The sequence below is a fragment of the Scyliorhinus canicula genome, chromosome 15 (genome assembly GCF_902713615.1).
Source record: "Scyliorhinus canicula chromosome 15, sScyCan1.1, whole genome shotgun sequence".
Classification (NCBI taxonomy): Eukaryota; Metazoa; Chordata; class Chondrichthyes; order Carcharhiniformes; family Scyliorhinidae; genus Scyliorhinus; species Scyliorhinus canicula.
The window spans coordinates 46,325,934-46,341,832 of record NC_052160.1 but is presented as its reverse complement, the minus strand read 5'-3'; the positions used below and the strand labels follow the sequence as shown (position 1 = coordinate 46,341,832).

General features: G+C 47.2%; 1 protein-coding gene across 1 annotated transcript in view; it reads left to right on the top strand.

Annotated features, from left to right (window-relative positions):
* iqce (IQ motif containing E) overlaps nt 1-15,899 on the top strand; it is a 95,831-nt gene that overhangs the window by 34,744 nt on the left and 45,188 nt on the right. Inside the window, exons 8-12 of the mRNA XM_038819591.1 lie at nt 2,446-2,495; nt 4,164-4,327; nt 11,579-11,634; nt 11,752-11,966; nt 13,577-13,675. Coding sequence (XP_038675519.1) covers nt 2,446-2,495; nt 4,164-4,327; nt 11,579-11,634; nt 11,752-11,966; nt 13,577-13,675 — 584 coding nt within the window. The remainder of the gene's footprint in view (nt 1-2,445; nt 2,496-4,163; nt 4,328-11,578; nt 11,635-11,751; nt 11,967-13,576; nt 13,676-15,899) is intronic.

Genomic DNA, 15,899 nt, shown 5'->3' with positions numbered 1-15,899 from the left:
TCAGTGTTAAACCAATAAAGAAGTAAGAAGCAATTTCTTTAGCTGGAGAGTGATGAGAATATGTGGAATTCACCACTATGTGGTGTAGTTACTCTAAGTGTTATAATTTGCATATATACAGTACCTTTAATGTAACAAAACATCCCAAGGTGCTGCATGAGCATTATCAGTCAAAATTTGACACTGACCCACAAAAGGAAATATCACTTCAGGTAAGCAGAAGCTTGATCAACAAGGTAGATTTTAAGGAGCATCTTGGAGGAGGAGAGTATTGGAGACATTTAAGGAGGAAATTACAGAGCTCTGGACCAGGTTTGCTGAAACCTCAGTCACCACTGGTGTAGCGATTAAAATCGGGATGTGTAAGATGCCTGAACTGGAGGAGTGTAGAGATCTCACTGGATAATAGGGCTGGAGAAGGTTACTGAGACAAGGGTGAGAAGACTATGGGAGGATTTGTAAATCAGTATAAGAATTTTGAAATTGAGACATTGCTGGATTGCTAACCTATGTAGGTCAGTGAGCAAAGGGGATGATGACTGATTGATGAAGATGTGGGCAGCAGAGTTTTGGATGAGTGCACATTTAAGTAATGTGGAAGATGGGAAGCCAGCCAGGATGCAATTGGAATAACGATGTCTAATGGTAGCAAAAACCTCGCCATTCACCTGAGGAAGGAGCTGCGCTCTGAAAGCTCGTGTTTGAATCAAACCTGTTGGACTTTAACCTGGTGTTGTAAGACTTCTTACAATGGTAGCAAAGACATGGATGCAGGTTACAGGAGCAGGCGAGCTGAGGCAGAATTAGATTTGGGTGTCATTATGGAGGTCGAAGTTGCACTCTAGGTGATAGAGCTATTAAATGGTCAGAAGCTCATCTCGAGGCCAAACACAACACCCATCCAACAGTCTTGCTCAACGTGGACAGTTGCCAGAGAGAGAGAGATGGATGGTCTATTTCCTGCTTGTATATAAGTGGTGTGTACCTAGCCAACTTCAGTTCATTAAAGACTTTGAGGTATGCTTTCACGTAACTATTAAGAGCATTGGATTTTGGGCCTGAATCACAAGCTGCGCCAAGGTTGGACTTGGGAGACAATACCAGAAGGGAGGGGGAGACCGAGGCAGGATCGGGGTAGTGAGGGGGTTATGGAATACAGGAAGGGGAAGGCAGAGGCACGACTCCGGGGTCACCAAGGAACAGAGTGGAGTCATGAAAGACTGTCCTGGGGTAACAGTTATTGACTGCCCAAGGAAGAGTGAGAGACTATTCTGGGGCTAAGGCCTCGATGTCAGGGGTATATTGAATAGACTGTCCAGGGGCTGTACAGGCAACATTAGAGTGCTCTGCGTGGCACGTATTTCTTAGTCCTGGTCGAGTGGAGGAAGGCATCTCTGAGCAGTAACAGTCATGCACAGTATGGTGTGAAGGACGTGGTCAGTCATATTACTGTGAGCAGGTGGTTTGAACCAAGGTCTTAATGAGGTCAGAAGCCGAGTACCGGTGAGCAGATTATTGCTAAACAAGTGCCACTTGATAGCACGGTTGATGACCACTTCCATCACTTCACTGATGATTGAGAGTAGACCGATGAGGTGGTAATTAGTTGTGTTGAATTCGTCCTGCGTTTTGTGTACAAGATATTGTTGGGCAATTTTCCACATTGCTGGGTAGATGCCAGTGTTGTAGTTGTGCTGGAACAGCTTGGCTAGGGACACAACAAGTTCTGGAGCACAAGTCTTTAGTACTATTGTTGGAATATTATCAGGGCCCATACCCTTTGCAGTATCCAGTACCTTCAGCCGTTTGTTGATATCAATTGGAGTGAATCATATTGGCTGAAGACTGGCATCTGTGATGCTGGGGACCCCCAGAGAAATGGAGTTTGGATTATCCACTCGGCACTTCTGGCTGAAGATTGTTGCAAATGCTCAGCCTTATCCTTTACTGATGTGCTGAACTACACCATCATTGAGGATGGAGATATTTGTGCAACCTCCTTCTCCAGTTAGTTTAATTGTCCACCACCGTTCATAACTGGATGTGGCAGGACTGCAGTGCTTGCGTTTGGTTCATATGTTGTGGAATCGCTCAGCTCTGTCTATCGCTTGTCACTTATTCTGTTAGGTATGCAAGTAGTCCTGTTTTGTAGCTTCACTCGATTGACACCTCAATTTTAAGTGTGCCTGATGCTGTTCCTGGTGTGTCACCCTGCACTCTTCATTGAACCAAGGTTAATCCCTCTTATCAAGAGGAAAAATCCAAGCTGATCTTTCTCCTACACCAGTGCAAAAGCTTTGAGGTTAATTCAAAAGCCATAAACGCTGTTCAACTGCTACCAGGAAAATAAGCACTGATTAGAGGATGTAAGGATGTAAGAACTCCGAATCATTCAAGGAGATTTTAATGTACCTTTATGTTTAATACATGTTTTTGTTTTTTTAGATTCAGAGACTCCGACTTCTGTTAACAGATAATGAGACAGCAGACAGAAAGTAAGCAAAAACGCAAGTATTCAGAATAAACAAGGAAGTGCTACAAATACTCAGCCGGTTTGGCTGCACTTATAGAGAGCGAAACAGTTATTTGTGTAACTCAGCCAGAACTATCGGGAGTTTTCAATTTAAATCGCACTTTTGGGATGGTTCCCACTGCAAGGCCTGAGTAAGTTTGCCATGCAATTCCGAACTGGATTCCCAAGTGCATTTTGGGGTACCCCCCAATCCAACATTGGGGAGCTTGGAAGTTACGGCCTAATAGCCAGAAAAAATTAGAAGAATTAAAACCTCTTCTCACTTCGAAATCCTATCCACTTACCTTAGACACTTAATATCTCCCTAGCCTGTCAAGGACCTTTAAATTTCATGGGACCTTTCATTTACCCTGTTTACGGCAGCTAGTGCCATTAAAAAAGGACGTGTCCTCCTTCAATTGGACAGAGCTACAATTTGACGCCGAGCGTCAGGGACGGGCTGTGATGCCTGGGAACCACCTGGCCTGTGTCGGAATGTTGGGCGAGAAAGGCTGGGAAAATAACTTAAGTAATTGGGCACAGAGAGACAATCTGACGCTGATTGCCATTCCAAGAAAATTAATTACTAAAGTGTTCGATTTGGTTACTGGAGGAATTACTGGCAGATTAGTGAGTGTAGTAGTGTGTCAGTGATCCAGACAGATCAATCTGTGCTGGCGTCACAGTGGCACAGTGGTTAGCACTGCTGGCTCACAGTGCTAGGTTTTGGGTGACTGTGTGGAGTTTGCACTTTCTCCCCGTGTTGATGTGGGTACCCTTCGGGTGCCCGGTTTCCTCCCACAGTCCAAAGCTGTTCATGTTGGCGGATTGGCCATGCTAAATTATCCCTTAGTGTCCAAAAACGTGCAGGTTATGAGTTAGGGTGGGGGAGTGGGGCTAGGTAGGGTGCTCTTTCGGCAGACTCGATGGGCCAAATGTCGTCCTCCTGCACTGGGGCTTCTATCGATCTCGGCCACAGTGAAGTGATGTCCAGAGGTGGTAGTGAGGAGACATCATTCAAGTGATCCATTCCAGACCGAGAAAATGCTGGACCTTAATGCACTCCATAATTGAATGATCTGCTGACACTGAATGCCTAGGGGACGCAGCAAGACTGTGAAGAATTTCTGAAGCGTTTTTTAGAAAAATAGCTTTCGCACTTTCTCAACAACTTAAAGGAAGAACTAACATTTATATAGCACCCTATTACATCCCTTGTGATGTCCTGAAGTGCTTCATATCTATTGAATTAAAACTTTAAAGTGCAGCCACTCTTGCTATGTTGGCAAACAAAGGAGCTGTTTTATCTACAGCAAGCTCTCATACAAAAATAAGTGACCAGTTAATCTATTTTTGATTATGTAGTTGAAGAAGAAGTATTGGCCAAAGTAACTGGAAGAACCCGATGCTCCTGTTCAATTAGCACCTTGGAATTGTCAATATTTTTGTCTGGTTGTCATGGATTTTTCTCAAATTTATTCATGGTATGTGGGTGTCACTGGCTTGGCCAGCATTTATTGCCCACCCGTGATTGCCCTTGAGATGGGCCTTCCACCCAAACTAAAGGAAGGTGGAAGCAAAAAAGGGACAAACTGCATGTTAATATTTGAGTTGTCACTCATAATCAGCTCTGTTTCTTTTTCATTTGTAGGTCAATAGCAGAGAGCAGAGAATCACAGAAGCAACAGAAAGTGCTCAACTCAACTATCCTCAGATTATCCAAAAGCCTCAAACACCTCCAAGAAGAGAATAAATCTTTGAAGGCTGACCTGGACCAAGCACCGCGTAGCTCTGGTGAATCCAGCACAGACCAAGGTAGGCGTTGGATGGCATTTTACTGCTTCATGCAGCCGTCACCATATGGTAGCATTGGTTGCCATCCCTAATTCCCTTAAACAAAGTGGCAGTTTTGAACCAACCATATTGCTGTGAGTCTGGGGCCAGACCAGGGAAGTATGGCAGATTTCCGGTCTCAGATGGGTTTTCAGATTTTTCAAAATCAAATTTTACCATCTGCCATGGTGGGATTTAAACCTGTCTCCAGAGCAATACCTGATTTTCTGGATTACTAGTCCAATGACAATATCACAACACCTCCACCTTCCCTGCTTGGCATCCTGACTCAAGCATTGCTTTTGATATGAGTCGCTCTTTCAACTCAACAAGTGCGGATCCATTTTCCATTTAGTGCTGTCCCCGTTGGCTCAGCTGTGCTATATCGTTGGGTTTTGCATTTTTGGAAACAGGAACTCTTTTTTTTTTCATTTTTTTTTAAGAGTACCCAATTCATTTTTTAAGGGGCAATTTAGTGTGGCCAATCCACCTACCCTGCACATCTTTGGGTTGTGGGGGTGAAACCCACGTAAACACGGGGAGAATGTGCAAACTCCGCATGGACAGTAACCCGGAGCCGGGGGACCTTAGCGCCGTGAGGCAGCAGGGCTAATCCACTGCGCCACCGTGCTGCCCTTGGAAACAGGAATTCATTCAGCCCATAATGAAGGACCCCAACTTTACCTGTATATATAAGGGGGCAAGTCTTTAGTACAAAGCACAAAGGGCACTTGTGCCCTGTCTGAATCTTGACAAACCACTGTAAAAACTGAACACTGATGTATAGATGTAAATATTAAGTAGCATTGGAGCCCCATTCATGGTTATGGTGACAGAGAGGGGCTCAAATCTTGTTGTTCCTATTTTTATATACCAAAGCTGTTCATGGTATTCCAGGTGCAATCTAACTCGTGCCTTGTATAGTTTTCAGAAGACTTTCCGATTTTTATAATCCATTCCCTTTGAATTCAATCAGATAACTCCATCCACAGATCTTGATTTTGTCTTCTGTAATGCCCTTGCTTACAAAAACCCATCAATTTCAGATATAAAGTTTTTAATTGACGTCCAGCTTTAACCTTTTCGGGTAGTGTTCCAGATTTCCAATGTCTTTTGTCAGCATTATGGGGATTCTGAAGGACTTTGGTCAGTTCTCCAGATACAGGTTTTTAAAAAACGTTTTTATTAAAGCATTTATCGACATCAAACACAGGCAAAACGAAAAAGAGAACAAACAGAAAATCACATAACAAATAACCCCCCCCCCCCCCCCCCCCCCCCCCCCCCCCCCCCCTCCATTCCAACAAGATCCGTCTCTGGGTTACCAGGGAAGCAAAGGCCAATATATCAGCCTCTCTCACTCCCTGGACTCCCAGGTCTTCCGACACGGCAAAAGTTGCCACTTCTGGACTCGGGCTAACCTTTACCCTCAGCACCTCAGGCATCACATCAGCGAACCCCTGCCAAAATTCCTCCAGTTTTGGACAGGCCATTATTATTATTATGTGGATATAGTCCGTGGTTTCCCCCCCCCCCCCCCAATGAACCGCCCACACCTAACCTCCAGTCCCTCAAAAACCTGCTCATTCTGGCCACCGTCATACGCGCCCTGTGGACTACCTTAAATTGAATGAGGCTAAGCCAAGCGCACAAAGCGGATGCATTCACCCTCTTAAGAGCCTCCTCCCATAACCCCGCCTCCAACATCCTCCCCAGCTCTTCCTCCCACTTCCCCTTAACCTCTCCTTTTGGGACGCCCTCCCAGTCCATTAATTCCTTGTAGATCTCCAACACCCTACCCTCACCAACCCTTGTTTAGGACACCACCTTATCCTGTAATCCCAGGGGTGGCAGGTCAGGAAAGGACGTAACCTGTTTCCTCACATTGTCCCACACCTGTAAGTACCAGAATCCATTCCCGCTGGGAAGCTCATACTCCTCTATCAGTCCCTCCACGCTCGGGAAGCTGCCCCCCACAACCCGAGGCACCCTCCAGCCTCAGGTGCTGCCACCACTGTCCCCACACCCTCAGGGCGGCCACCACCACTGGACTTGTGGAGTACCTGGCCGGCGAGAATGGCAGATGCTCCGTCATCACTGCCCCTAAGCTAGTGTCCTTACAAGAGGCTGCCTCCTTTCGCTCCCACCCCGACTCCTCCCCTACTTCCTGACCATGGCTATATTCGCTGCCCAGTAGTAGTTAATCAGATTTGGCAAGGCCAGCAGCACCTTCTTCACCCGTGGAGCTTTCCCCACCCACACAAACCCCGAGATCAATGCATTAATCTTCATAAAGAAGACCTTTGGAATAAAAATCGGAAGGTTCTGGAACAAAAATAAAAACTTTGGGAGTAACTTCATCTTCACGGACTGCACCCGCCCCGCTAACGACAATGGGAGCACATCCCACCTCTTAAAATCCCCCTTCATCTGCTCCATCAACCGTGCCAAATTCAATTTATGTAGCTGCTCCCATCCCCGTTCACCTGGATGTCCAGATACCTGAAACTCGCCCCCACTACCTTAAATGGCAGCTTGCCCAACCTCCTCTCCTGCCCCCCCCCCCCCGCCTGGATCAGAAAGACCTCACTCTTCCCCATGTTTAACTTATGCCCAAAGAACTGGCCGAATTCCTCAAAATGTCCACAATCCCCCAATATCTTCCAATGGGTCCGAAATGTAAAGCAACAGATCACCCAGATATAGCGAGACACTGTGCTCCCACTCTCAACACCACCATACTATCCCTTTCCAATCCCATGTCGCTCTAAGCGCCATTGCCAGTCGCGCTATCGCCAAGGCCATGAGTATCGGGGAGAGTGGGCATCCCTGCCCTGTTCCAGGATGCAGCCTAAAATACTCCAAACTCACTCGGTTCAGCCTTACGCTCGCTGCCGGCGCCCGATACAACAACAAGACCCAATCCACAAACCCCTACCCAAACCCGCACCGTACCAGTGCCTCCCTCAAATATTCCCATTCTACCTGATCAAAGGCCTACTCTGCGACCATAGTGATCGCCACCTCCACATTCCGTCTCTCCGAGGGCATCATTATAACATTCAACCAACGCCTAACGTTAGCCGACAGTTGGCAGGCAGGGATTGAGCAATTCAGGGACTTGTTCGTAGGGGGCAACTTTGCGAAATTAGAGGACCTGGAGGAAGAATATGAGCTGCCCAGGGGGTTTTATCCTGTCTGGGATTTCGTGAGGAGTGGGGTGCCTTCCTTTCCCGGGTTGCCACGCTTGGGACTGCAAGATAAGGTGGTGTTGAGGAGGAGGTAGGGGAGGGGAAGGGGAGGGGAAGGTGTCCGCGGTCTACAAGGAGCTGATGGACTGGGAGGGGGCCCTATTTGGAGACATTAAACAGGAGGAGGAGCTGGGGGTGGAAGCCGTGACATGAGAGGAGGCTCTGCGGAGGGTGAATGCATCTTCGTTGTGTGCGAGGCTCAGTCTAATCCAGTTTAAAGTAGTCCATAGGGCACATATGACAGTGGCAAGGATGAGTAGGCTTTTGAAGGAGTAGAGGACCGGTGTGGGCGGTGCGCAGGGAGGCTTGCAAATTATGTCCACATATTTTGGGCATGTCCAAATCTGAAGAGGTTCTGGCAGGGGTTTTTGGACGTAATATCCGAGGTATTGGGGGTGAAGGTGGCCTTGAGTAGAGGGAGCGCGAGGCTGATGTCTAGGCCTTAGCCTCCCTGTTAGCCTGGAGATGGATTTTGGTTGTGTGGAGGGACTCGGAGCCACCGAAAGCAGGGGTGTGGGTGAGTGACCTGAGGTTGGAGAGGATCAGGTTCGTTTTGAGGGGATCGGTCGATGGGTTTGCCCGGAGGTGGAAGCCGTTCATTGACTTCTTTAAGGAGTTGTCTGCAGAGGGAGGAAGGGGATGGAGGTTGGGGGGGTTTAGGAGTTGGAAATGAAGAAGGCAGGACAGGAGGAGGGGGTAAGGTGGGGGAGTGGGTATTGGTTATTTATTATGTTGTATACTTTCACTTCTGCTTCCATTTGTTTTGTTTGTTGTTTGTTTATGCAAATGCCTGAATAAAACATTTCTTAAAAAGAGGTGGAATCAGGACGGAGGGACACTGACAGTTCGGGACTTCTACATGGACAACAGGTAGCGACGTTAGTGGAACTGACAGAAAGTTACAACTGCCCAATTGGACAGAACTGCGACAATTACACGTTAAAAAAAACTTCCTCCACAAGGAGGCATCATACCCACGGACACCGTGACATTCAGTGTTGGAGGAACTGTCAAACATGGACAACCTGGATGGGAGGAACTGTGAGGGCCTACATGGGCGACTGTTGGAGGGGATATGCTCCCCGCTAGACGAGACACGGGAGAAATGGAAGGAAAAACTAGGGATAGAAATAGGATGGGAACTCTGGAGCGAAGCACTGAACAGGGCCAACTCCACCTCCACAAGCACAGGGCTAAGCCATATGCAACTGAAAGTGGTGCATAGAGCGCACATAACTAGAACCCGAATGAGCAGGGTCTACTCGAGGGTGCAGGACAAATGCGAACGGTGCCAGGGAGGCCTGGCCAACCACACTTGCATGTTCTTATCGGGCTCTGGACAGCTTTCATTGAAGCATTGTCCAAGATTTTGGGGTGAGGGAGGAGCCAAGTCCAGAAGTGGCAGTCTTTAGGGTAGAACTATTCATGGGAAGGGGGAGCTGACATCTTACCCTTGCCTCCCTAATTGCCTGCCGAAGAATCCTGCTCAGCTGGTGACCAGCAGTATCAACCTAAGCTGCAGACTGGCTGACCGACCTGTTGGAATTTCTCCACCTGGAGAAAATCAAATTCACCATGCAGTGGTCAGAAGAGAGATTCCAGAAGGCGTGGAAGCTATTCGCCAACCTGTCCAGGACATAGAACATAGAACAGCACAGAACAGGCCCTTCAGCCCTCAATGTTGTGCCGAGCCATGATCACCCTACTCAAACCCACGTATCCACCCTATACCCGTAACCCAACAACCCCCCCTTAACCTTACTTTTATTAGGACACTACGGGCAATTTAGCATGGCCAATCCACCTAACCCGCACATCTTTGGACTGTGGGAGGAAACCGGAGCACCCGGAGGAAACCCACGCACACAGGGGGAGGACGTGCAGACTCCACACAGACAGTGACCCAGCCGGGAATCGAACCTGGGACCCTGGAGCTGTGAAGCATTTATGCTAACCACCATGCTACCCTGCTGACCTGTTTGTGGCCAACAGCCAATAGTGCAAGACGGGGGTGATATGTTAGGCAGGTTGGTTCAATGTGGACTGCACTCAATGCAGGGAAGTTAGAAACAGACGTCTAACACTGGAGAAGATCCAACACTGTTTTATTCAACTATGGAACTGCTATACATATTCAGCTGTGGGTCGACACTATACTGATCTGGCTGGTGACCTTGTCGTAGACTGACCAGACTTGCATGGTATTTGCACTTGCTAGCTCGTGGACTCTGACTTTCTCAGTAGCTGGGTCCCGAGAGAGCGGGAAACCTAGTGCCCTCTGGCTTTATAGTGGTAGTGTCCTGTCTGGTGATTGGCTGTACTGTGTTGTATGCTTACTGGTCATCCTATGTGTCAATCACTGCCTGTCTGCATCTCATTATATACATGAATGGATATTATGACAGGGGGAATGAGGCTCTGCAGTGGGGCCACAAAGGTGCCAAAGAACAAAGAGAGGGAAGGGAAGGGCCGCGCGGGGTGGGGGGGGGGGGGACTGGTGCAGACAATGGGGAGCCGAGAGCAAGGCCACAGAGAATGGATTCATCAGGGGGATCAAAAGGTCTCGGGTTAGAACGGGGACAAGCCCAAGTGGGTGGACAGGGATAGAAGTGAGATACCCCACATGCAACACCTCTCGCGTCTTTTTTGATGGAGCTAACACATGTAATAAACTAAAATCCTGAAGATTTTTCATATAGAAAATGACGTCAACGAAATACTTAAAAACTGTTGGGGGGGATGAGACGGGGAGGGGGGTTAGTTGATATCGATGCAGGGGGGATTATTCCTGCTATGATATGTGGATGTATGGTCTTTTTGTAAACTTTATAAAAAAACCATTACAATCTGAACAAAAATATATTTTTAAAAAATAATTATATAGAATTTACAGCACAGAAACAGGTCATTCAGTCAACTGGTCTCTGTCAATTCTTGTGCTCCCCATGAGCCTCCTCCCAACATACTTCAGCTCACCTCATCAGCATATTCTATTTCTTTTTTCCTCGTCTACTTATCCAGAGTCACCTTAAATGCTTCTATGCTATTTGCATCAACCGCTCCATGTGATAGAGAGAGACTTATTCTAATCACTCTTTTGGTGAAGAATATCCTAAGTTTCCAATTAGATTTAACAGCCACTATCTTGTATTAAGGCCCCTTGTCTTGTTTTCTTCTGCAGGTGGGACCACCTTCTCTATGCTTATCTTATCACATCCTCTCATAATTTGAAAAACCTCTGATTTCACACCTCAGCCTTTTCTTTTCTCGAGAAAATAGCCCCAGCTGCTCCTAGGATACACCAGAACTAAGAGGCTAAAACTGTTCGGAAAGACCGAACACACTAGCGATCTTTTTACTAGAAAAGAGACAGTTCAGGTGTGACTTAACCATCCTCATAATGTAAACATTTTTAGCCCCAGAGCCATTCTGGTGAATCTGCACTGTACCTTCTTCATGGCTAATATATCCTTCCTGAAGTGTCCAGAAATTGAATGCAGTGCTCCTGATGGATTATAACCCAGAGCTCTGTACAGCCGTGACAATGGTTTTTTCCTTTATTCTTTTATGGGATATGGGTATTGCTGGCAAAGCCAGCATTTATTTGCCTTCGAATTGAGTAGCTTGCTTGGCCATTTCAGAGGCAATTAAAATCACCCTACTTTCTGTTGGTCTGGAGTCACATGTATGTCCGACCAGATAAAGGTGGAAGATTTCCTTTCCTAAATGACAAAAGTGAACCAGATGGGTTATTATGACAGTCAGTGATAGTTGCATGGTCACCATTATCGAGACCAGCTTTTTATTACATATTTATGCCATATATATTATTGTGGAATGCAACTTGACATAACATCAAAAATGAATCTGTTAATAAGTTCTATGAAGTTCCTGTAACTGCTCTTCAATCCTTTAAACTTTTGTTGTCAATGTCACACACCATAAAGTATTTCTCTCAATCTTTATATATGTTCCCTTTCAGGTTATAATGATTGGAGCAAACAGAGGCTGGTGAGGAGGGTTGTGGAACTGGAGAAGGTGAGTGCAGCATGACTAAGGTTTCAGGGAGAGTCAGTGGGATTTAAAGGATAAATGTGTCACTTAGGGAGAGGGAACCATCTGCCAGTGATACCACTTCTTTCTTGAATTTCACAGAAAGTCAGCGATCAGGAATTAGCTGTCTCACCATCCAGAGCAAAGAGCAGAACCACTGAGCGAAAGCGTCCAGAAGCTGGATGCATCATGAACCAAACGCAGCAACAAGAGGAACAGCATGTTGGCCAACAACAGGAGTGTGGCCGCCTCCGGGAGTTGGTGAAGAAACTGAAGGAGGATCGCAGCCATCTGCAGAACCAGCTAGCTACCAGGGAGTGAGTATCTTGGAGAAAGCAAGGCTGGAACCACACTCCACAGACCGGAGCACAATATCTAGGCTGTGACAATCCCAGTATGGTACTGAGGGAGTGTTGCACTATCTCAGAGGAGATATTAAATCAATACCCAGTCTTCCCACCCAGGTGCATCAGATGTAAAACTTCCCATGACCCTATCAAAAGAAGAGCAAGTTCATTCTCCCTGGTGTTCTGGTTCTATTCAAGAAAGCAGTGAAGGATAGAACTGGAGCCCACCTTTACTCAGTCTAACATTAATTTACAGAGTGAAACATGACAAACATATACCTCTTAACTCAAGTTTCTGTAAGTGTCTCATTATATCAAGTGAGACCCTTAATTAATGCCCTTCATCAATTGATATACAATAATACTGGTCAACATTTATCCATTATCCAACACCTAGAATAACATACCTGTTCATTATGCTGTTTATGCATGCTTGCTGTGGTAAATTGGTAGCCGCGCCTCCTACATTACACTCCAAAAATTAACTTGTTGGCTGTAAAGTGCTTTGGGATGACCTGAGGTCATAAAAGGTGCTACAGAAATGAAAGTTTTTATAATAGATATATATAAATATACATATATATAATATATATATATATATATATATAATCAGGTGATGAATTTTCACACATTTCTCCCGAGGGGAGGGGAATAAGGGGCGAAATTCTCCCCTACCCGGCGGGGCGGGGGTCCCGGCATAGCGGAGTGGCACCAACCACTCTGGCGTCGGGCCTCCCCAAAGGTGCGGAGAATTCTGCACCTTTAGGGGCTAGGCCTGCGGCGGAGTGGCTCCCGCTCCGTCGATGGCACCAAAACTGGCGCCAACGGCCTTTGGCGCTACGCCGCCCGGCGTCGGGGCTGGCCGTAAGGCCTTCGCCGGTCCGCGCATGCACCGGAGCGTCACTGGCCGCTGACGTCACCACCGGCACATGCATGGTGGAGTGGGTCTCTTTCGCCTCCGCCATGGTGGAGGCCGTGGCGGCGGCGGAAGAAAAAGAGTGCCCCCTGCGGCACTGGCCCGCCCGCCGATCGGTGGGCCCCGATCGCAGGCCAGGCCACCATGGGGGGCACCCCCGGGGTCTGATCGCCCCGCGCCCCTCCCCAGGACCCCGGGGGCTCGCTCGCGCCGCCAATCCCGCTGCCACAGAGGTGGTTTAAACCACGTCGGCGGGATTGGCCTGTCAACGGCGGGACTTTGGCCCATCGAGGGCCGGAGAATTGCCGCGGGGGGCACGCCGATTGGCGCGGAGGTCACGCCGATCTGCGGGGCGTGATTTCCGCTCCTGCCGATTCCCAGGTGGCAGAGAATTCTGGCCACGGCGGGAGTGGGATTTACGCCGGCCCCGGGCGATTTCCCCGACCCTGCGGGGGGTCGGAGAATTCCGCCCAAGGATTCTATGGAAAAAATTTGGGAATGCATTTTCTGGTTTATTTTCTCTTCCCCAGTCAACCAGATCAGTATTTATTTCAAACCCTTTGGATTGGATTCAAATCCATAACCAAAAGATGCAGGGACAATGTAACCCAATCTACTGCAATTGTACTTCCTACTGACTCCCAGCAATGTGTTTGCTCTGCAGTACTGAAGTGAAGCAATTGATTCAAGAAAGGTCAGAGATGGCCAAAGAGCTGCAGAGACTTGGGGCAACTAAAACTGATAAACCCCCCGAGGAATATAGGTGAGTGCATTCTTTCAAACTACACAGGGCTTTCTACTTTAGGAAATGCATTAATTGAGTAAATTCAAACAGAAGCTCCTGTTAGGTGCATAGGAATTGTTTGATTGAAAAATCCCCCCAGCCTGCCACTATCCTGGAAGTCTCATGATATAACAATAATAGAGTTCAGAGTATCGTAGAATCTTTTTTTTTAGGAAATATTTTATTGAGGCATTTAGAATTTTAACATTTTAACATTCTAAACAACAGAGCAGTCCAACACACGCAAAAACCCCACAATAACATATCCAACTTTCCCACCCCCATCCCCAACTCCCAGCTACCCATATATTAGATTCCCTGCCCTTATTCTTCACTTCATGCCTCCCCTTCCCCCACCCCGCTCCTCAGGGCCTTCTCCCATAGCCCGACTTCCAACTCCCCTCCCTCTCAACACTTCCTCCCACTTCCTCTTCACCTTTCCAATTGGGACCCCTTCCCACGCCATCAGTTCCTTATATATTTCCGAGACCCGCCCTTCCCCAACCCCTGTTTTAGACATCATCTTATCCTGTATTCCCCTTAGAGGGAGGCGAGAGAAGCTTGAAACTTGCCTCCAGATAAAATCCCATAACTGCAAGTACAGGAATCTGTTCCCATCCAGTAACTCAAACTCCTCCTCTAACTTCTCCAGGCTCGGGAAACCCTCCTCAATGAAGAGGTCCCCAAATCTCTCAATCCCTGCCCACTGCCACCTCCTAAAGCTCCTGTCCAGCCCCCCCCCCCCGCCCGCCCCCCAGAGCAACCTGTGAAGTATCGTAGAATCTTAAAGCACAGGAGGCCATTCAGTGCATTGTGCCTGTGCTGGTTCCAAGTAACCCAATTTCCTTCCTCTTTTCCCATAACCTTGAAAAATGTTCCTTTTCAAATATTTATCCAACTTCCGTTGAAAGTTATTATTGACTCTACTCTCACCAGCCTTTCAGGCTTCCAGATCATAACAAGTCACCACATTAAAATATTCTTCAAATCTCTCTTCGGGTTCTGGTTGTGGAACATTCACCAGAGAGTGGTACTGAAAAGCATTCTGGGAGAAATCAGTGCATTCACTACAACTTGGAAGGGAATTGAGGAGGACCCACTGCCAAAGAACTGAATAGTCCCAAACATTACATTGCCAGAGTATTTCCATTCCTCCTTCCTCCTCAAACTAAAAAAAAAAGAGGGAGTGAGACAGTTTAGGCAGGCACCAGACCTGGAGGGCAATTTCTTAGGTGTGTCCAAGAGGATTTTGAAACAATATGTTTTGTTTTTTTTGTTTTTTTAAATTTAGATTACCCAATTATTTTTTCCAATTAAGGGGCAATTTAGCGTGGCCAATACACCTACTCTGCACATTTTTGGGTTGTGGGGGTGAAACCCACGCAAACACGGGGAGAATGTGCAAACTCCACACGGACAGTGACCCAGAGCCGGGATCGAACCTGGGACCTCAGCGCCGTGAGGCGGTTATGCTAACCACTAGGCCACCGTGCTGCCCTTGAAACAATATGTTGATAGTCCAACCAGGGAGTGGGCCTTACTGGACCTAGTATTGGGGAATGAGCCCAGCCAGGTGACCAAAGTTTCAGAAGGGGAACATTTTGTGAATAGTGATCATAATTCTGTAAATTTTCGAATACTTGTGGATAAGGACAAGAGTGGTCCTTGAGTGAGGGTGCTAAAGTGGGGGAAAGCTAACTACAACAGAATTCGGCAAGAGCTGGAGAATGTGAATTGGGAACAGCTGTTTGAAAGTAAATGTACATTTGATATGTGGAAGTCTTTTATAGATCAAAAGCAAATTACTGCAGATGCTGAAATCTGAAACCAAAAAGAAAATGCTGGAAAATTTCTGCAGGTCTGGCATCATCTGTCGGGAGATAAAAGAGCTGACATTTCGCGTCCAGATGACCCTAAGATGGGGGGGTCTTATCCCTCGTCTTATCCACCTTTCGTTACCCTTTCTCTCCTTTGCTTCCCCCTTCCCCACCCCTCACATCTACATCTGTCACAGTTTACCCTCTGATGTTAGTTTCTCTGCAGTTTGGCCTTTCACGCCTTTTGTTCCCTCTAGGGACTGCCATTAGCACTCTTTACCCTTGCTTTCTGTGACTATTAGCACCCTATTTCCCTGGGTTTCTGTGGCTATGACTCATCTTTCATTCTCACTCCACAGTATAAATGTTTCCCACTTTCTCTGTCT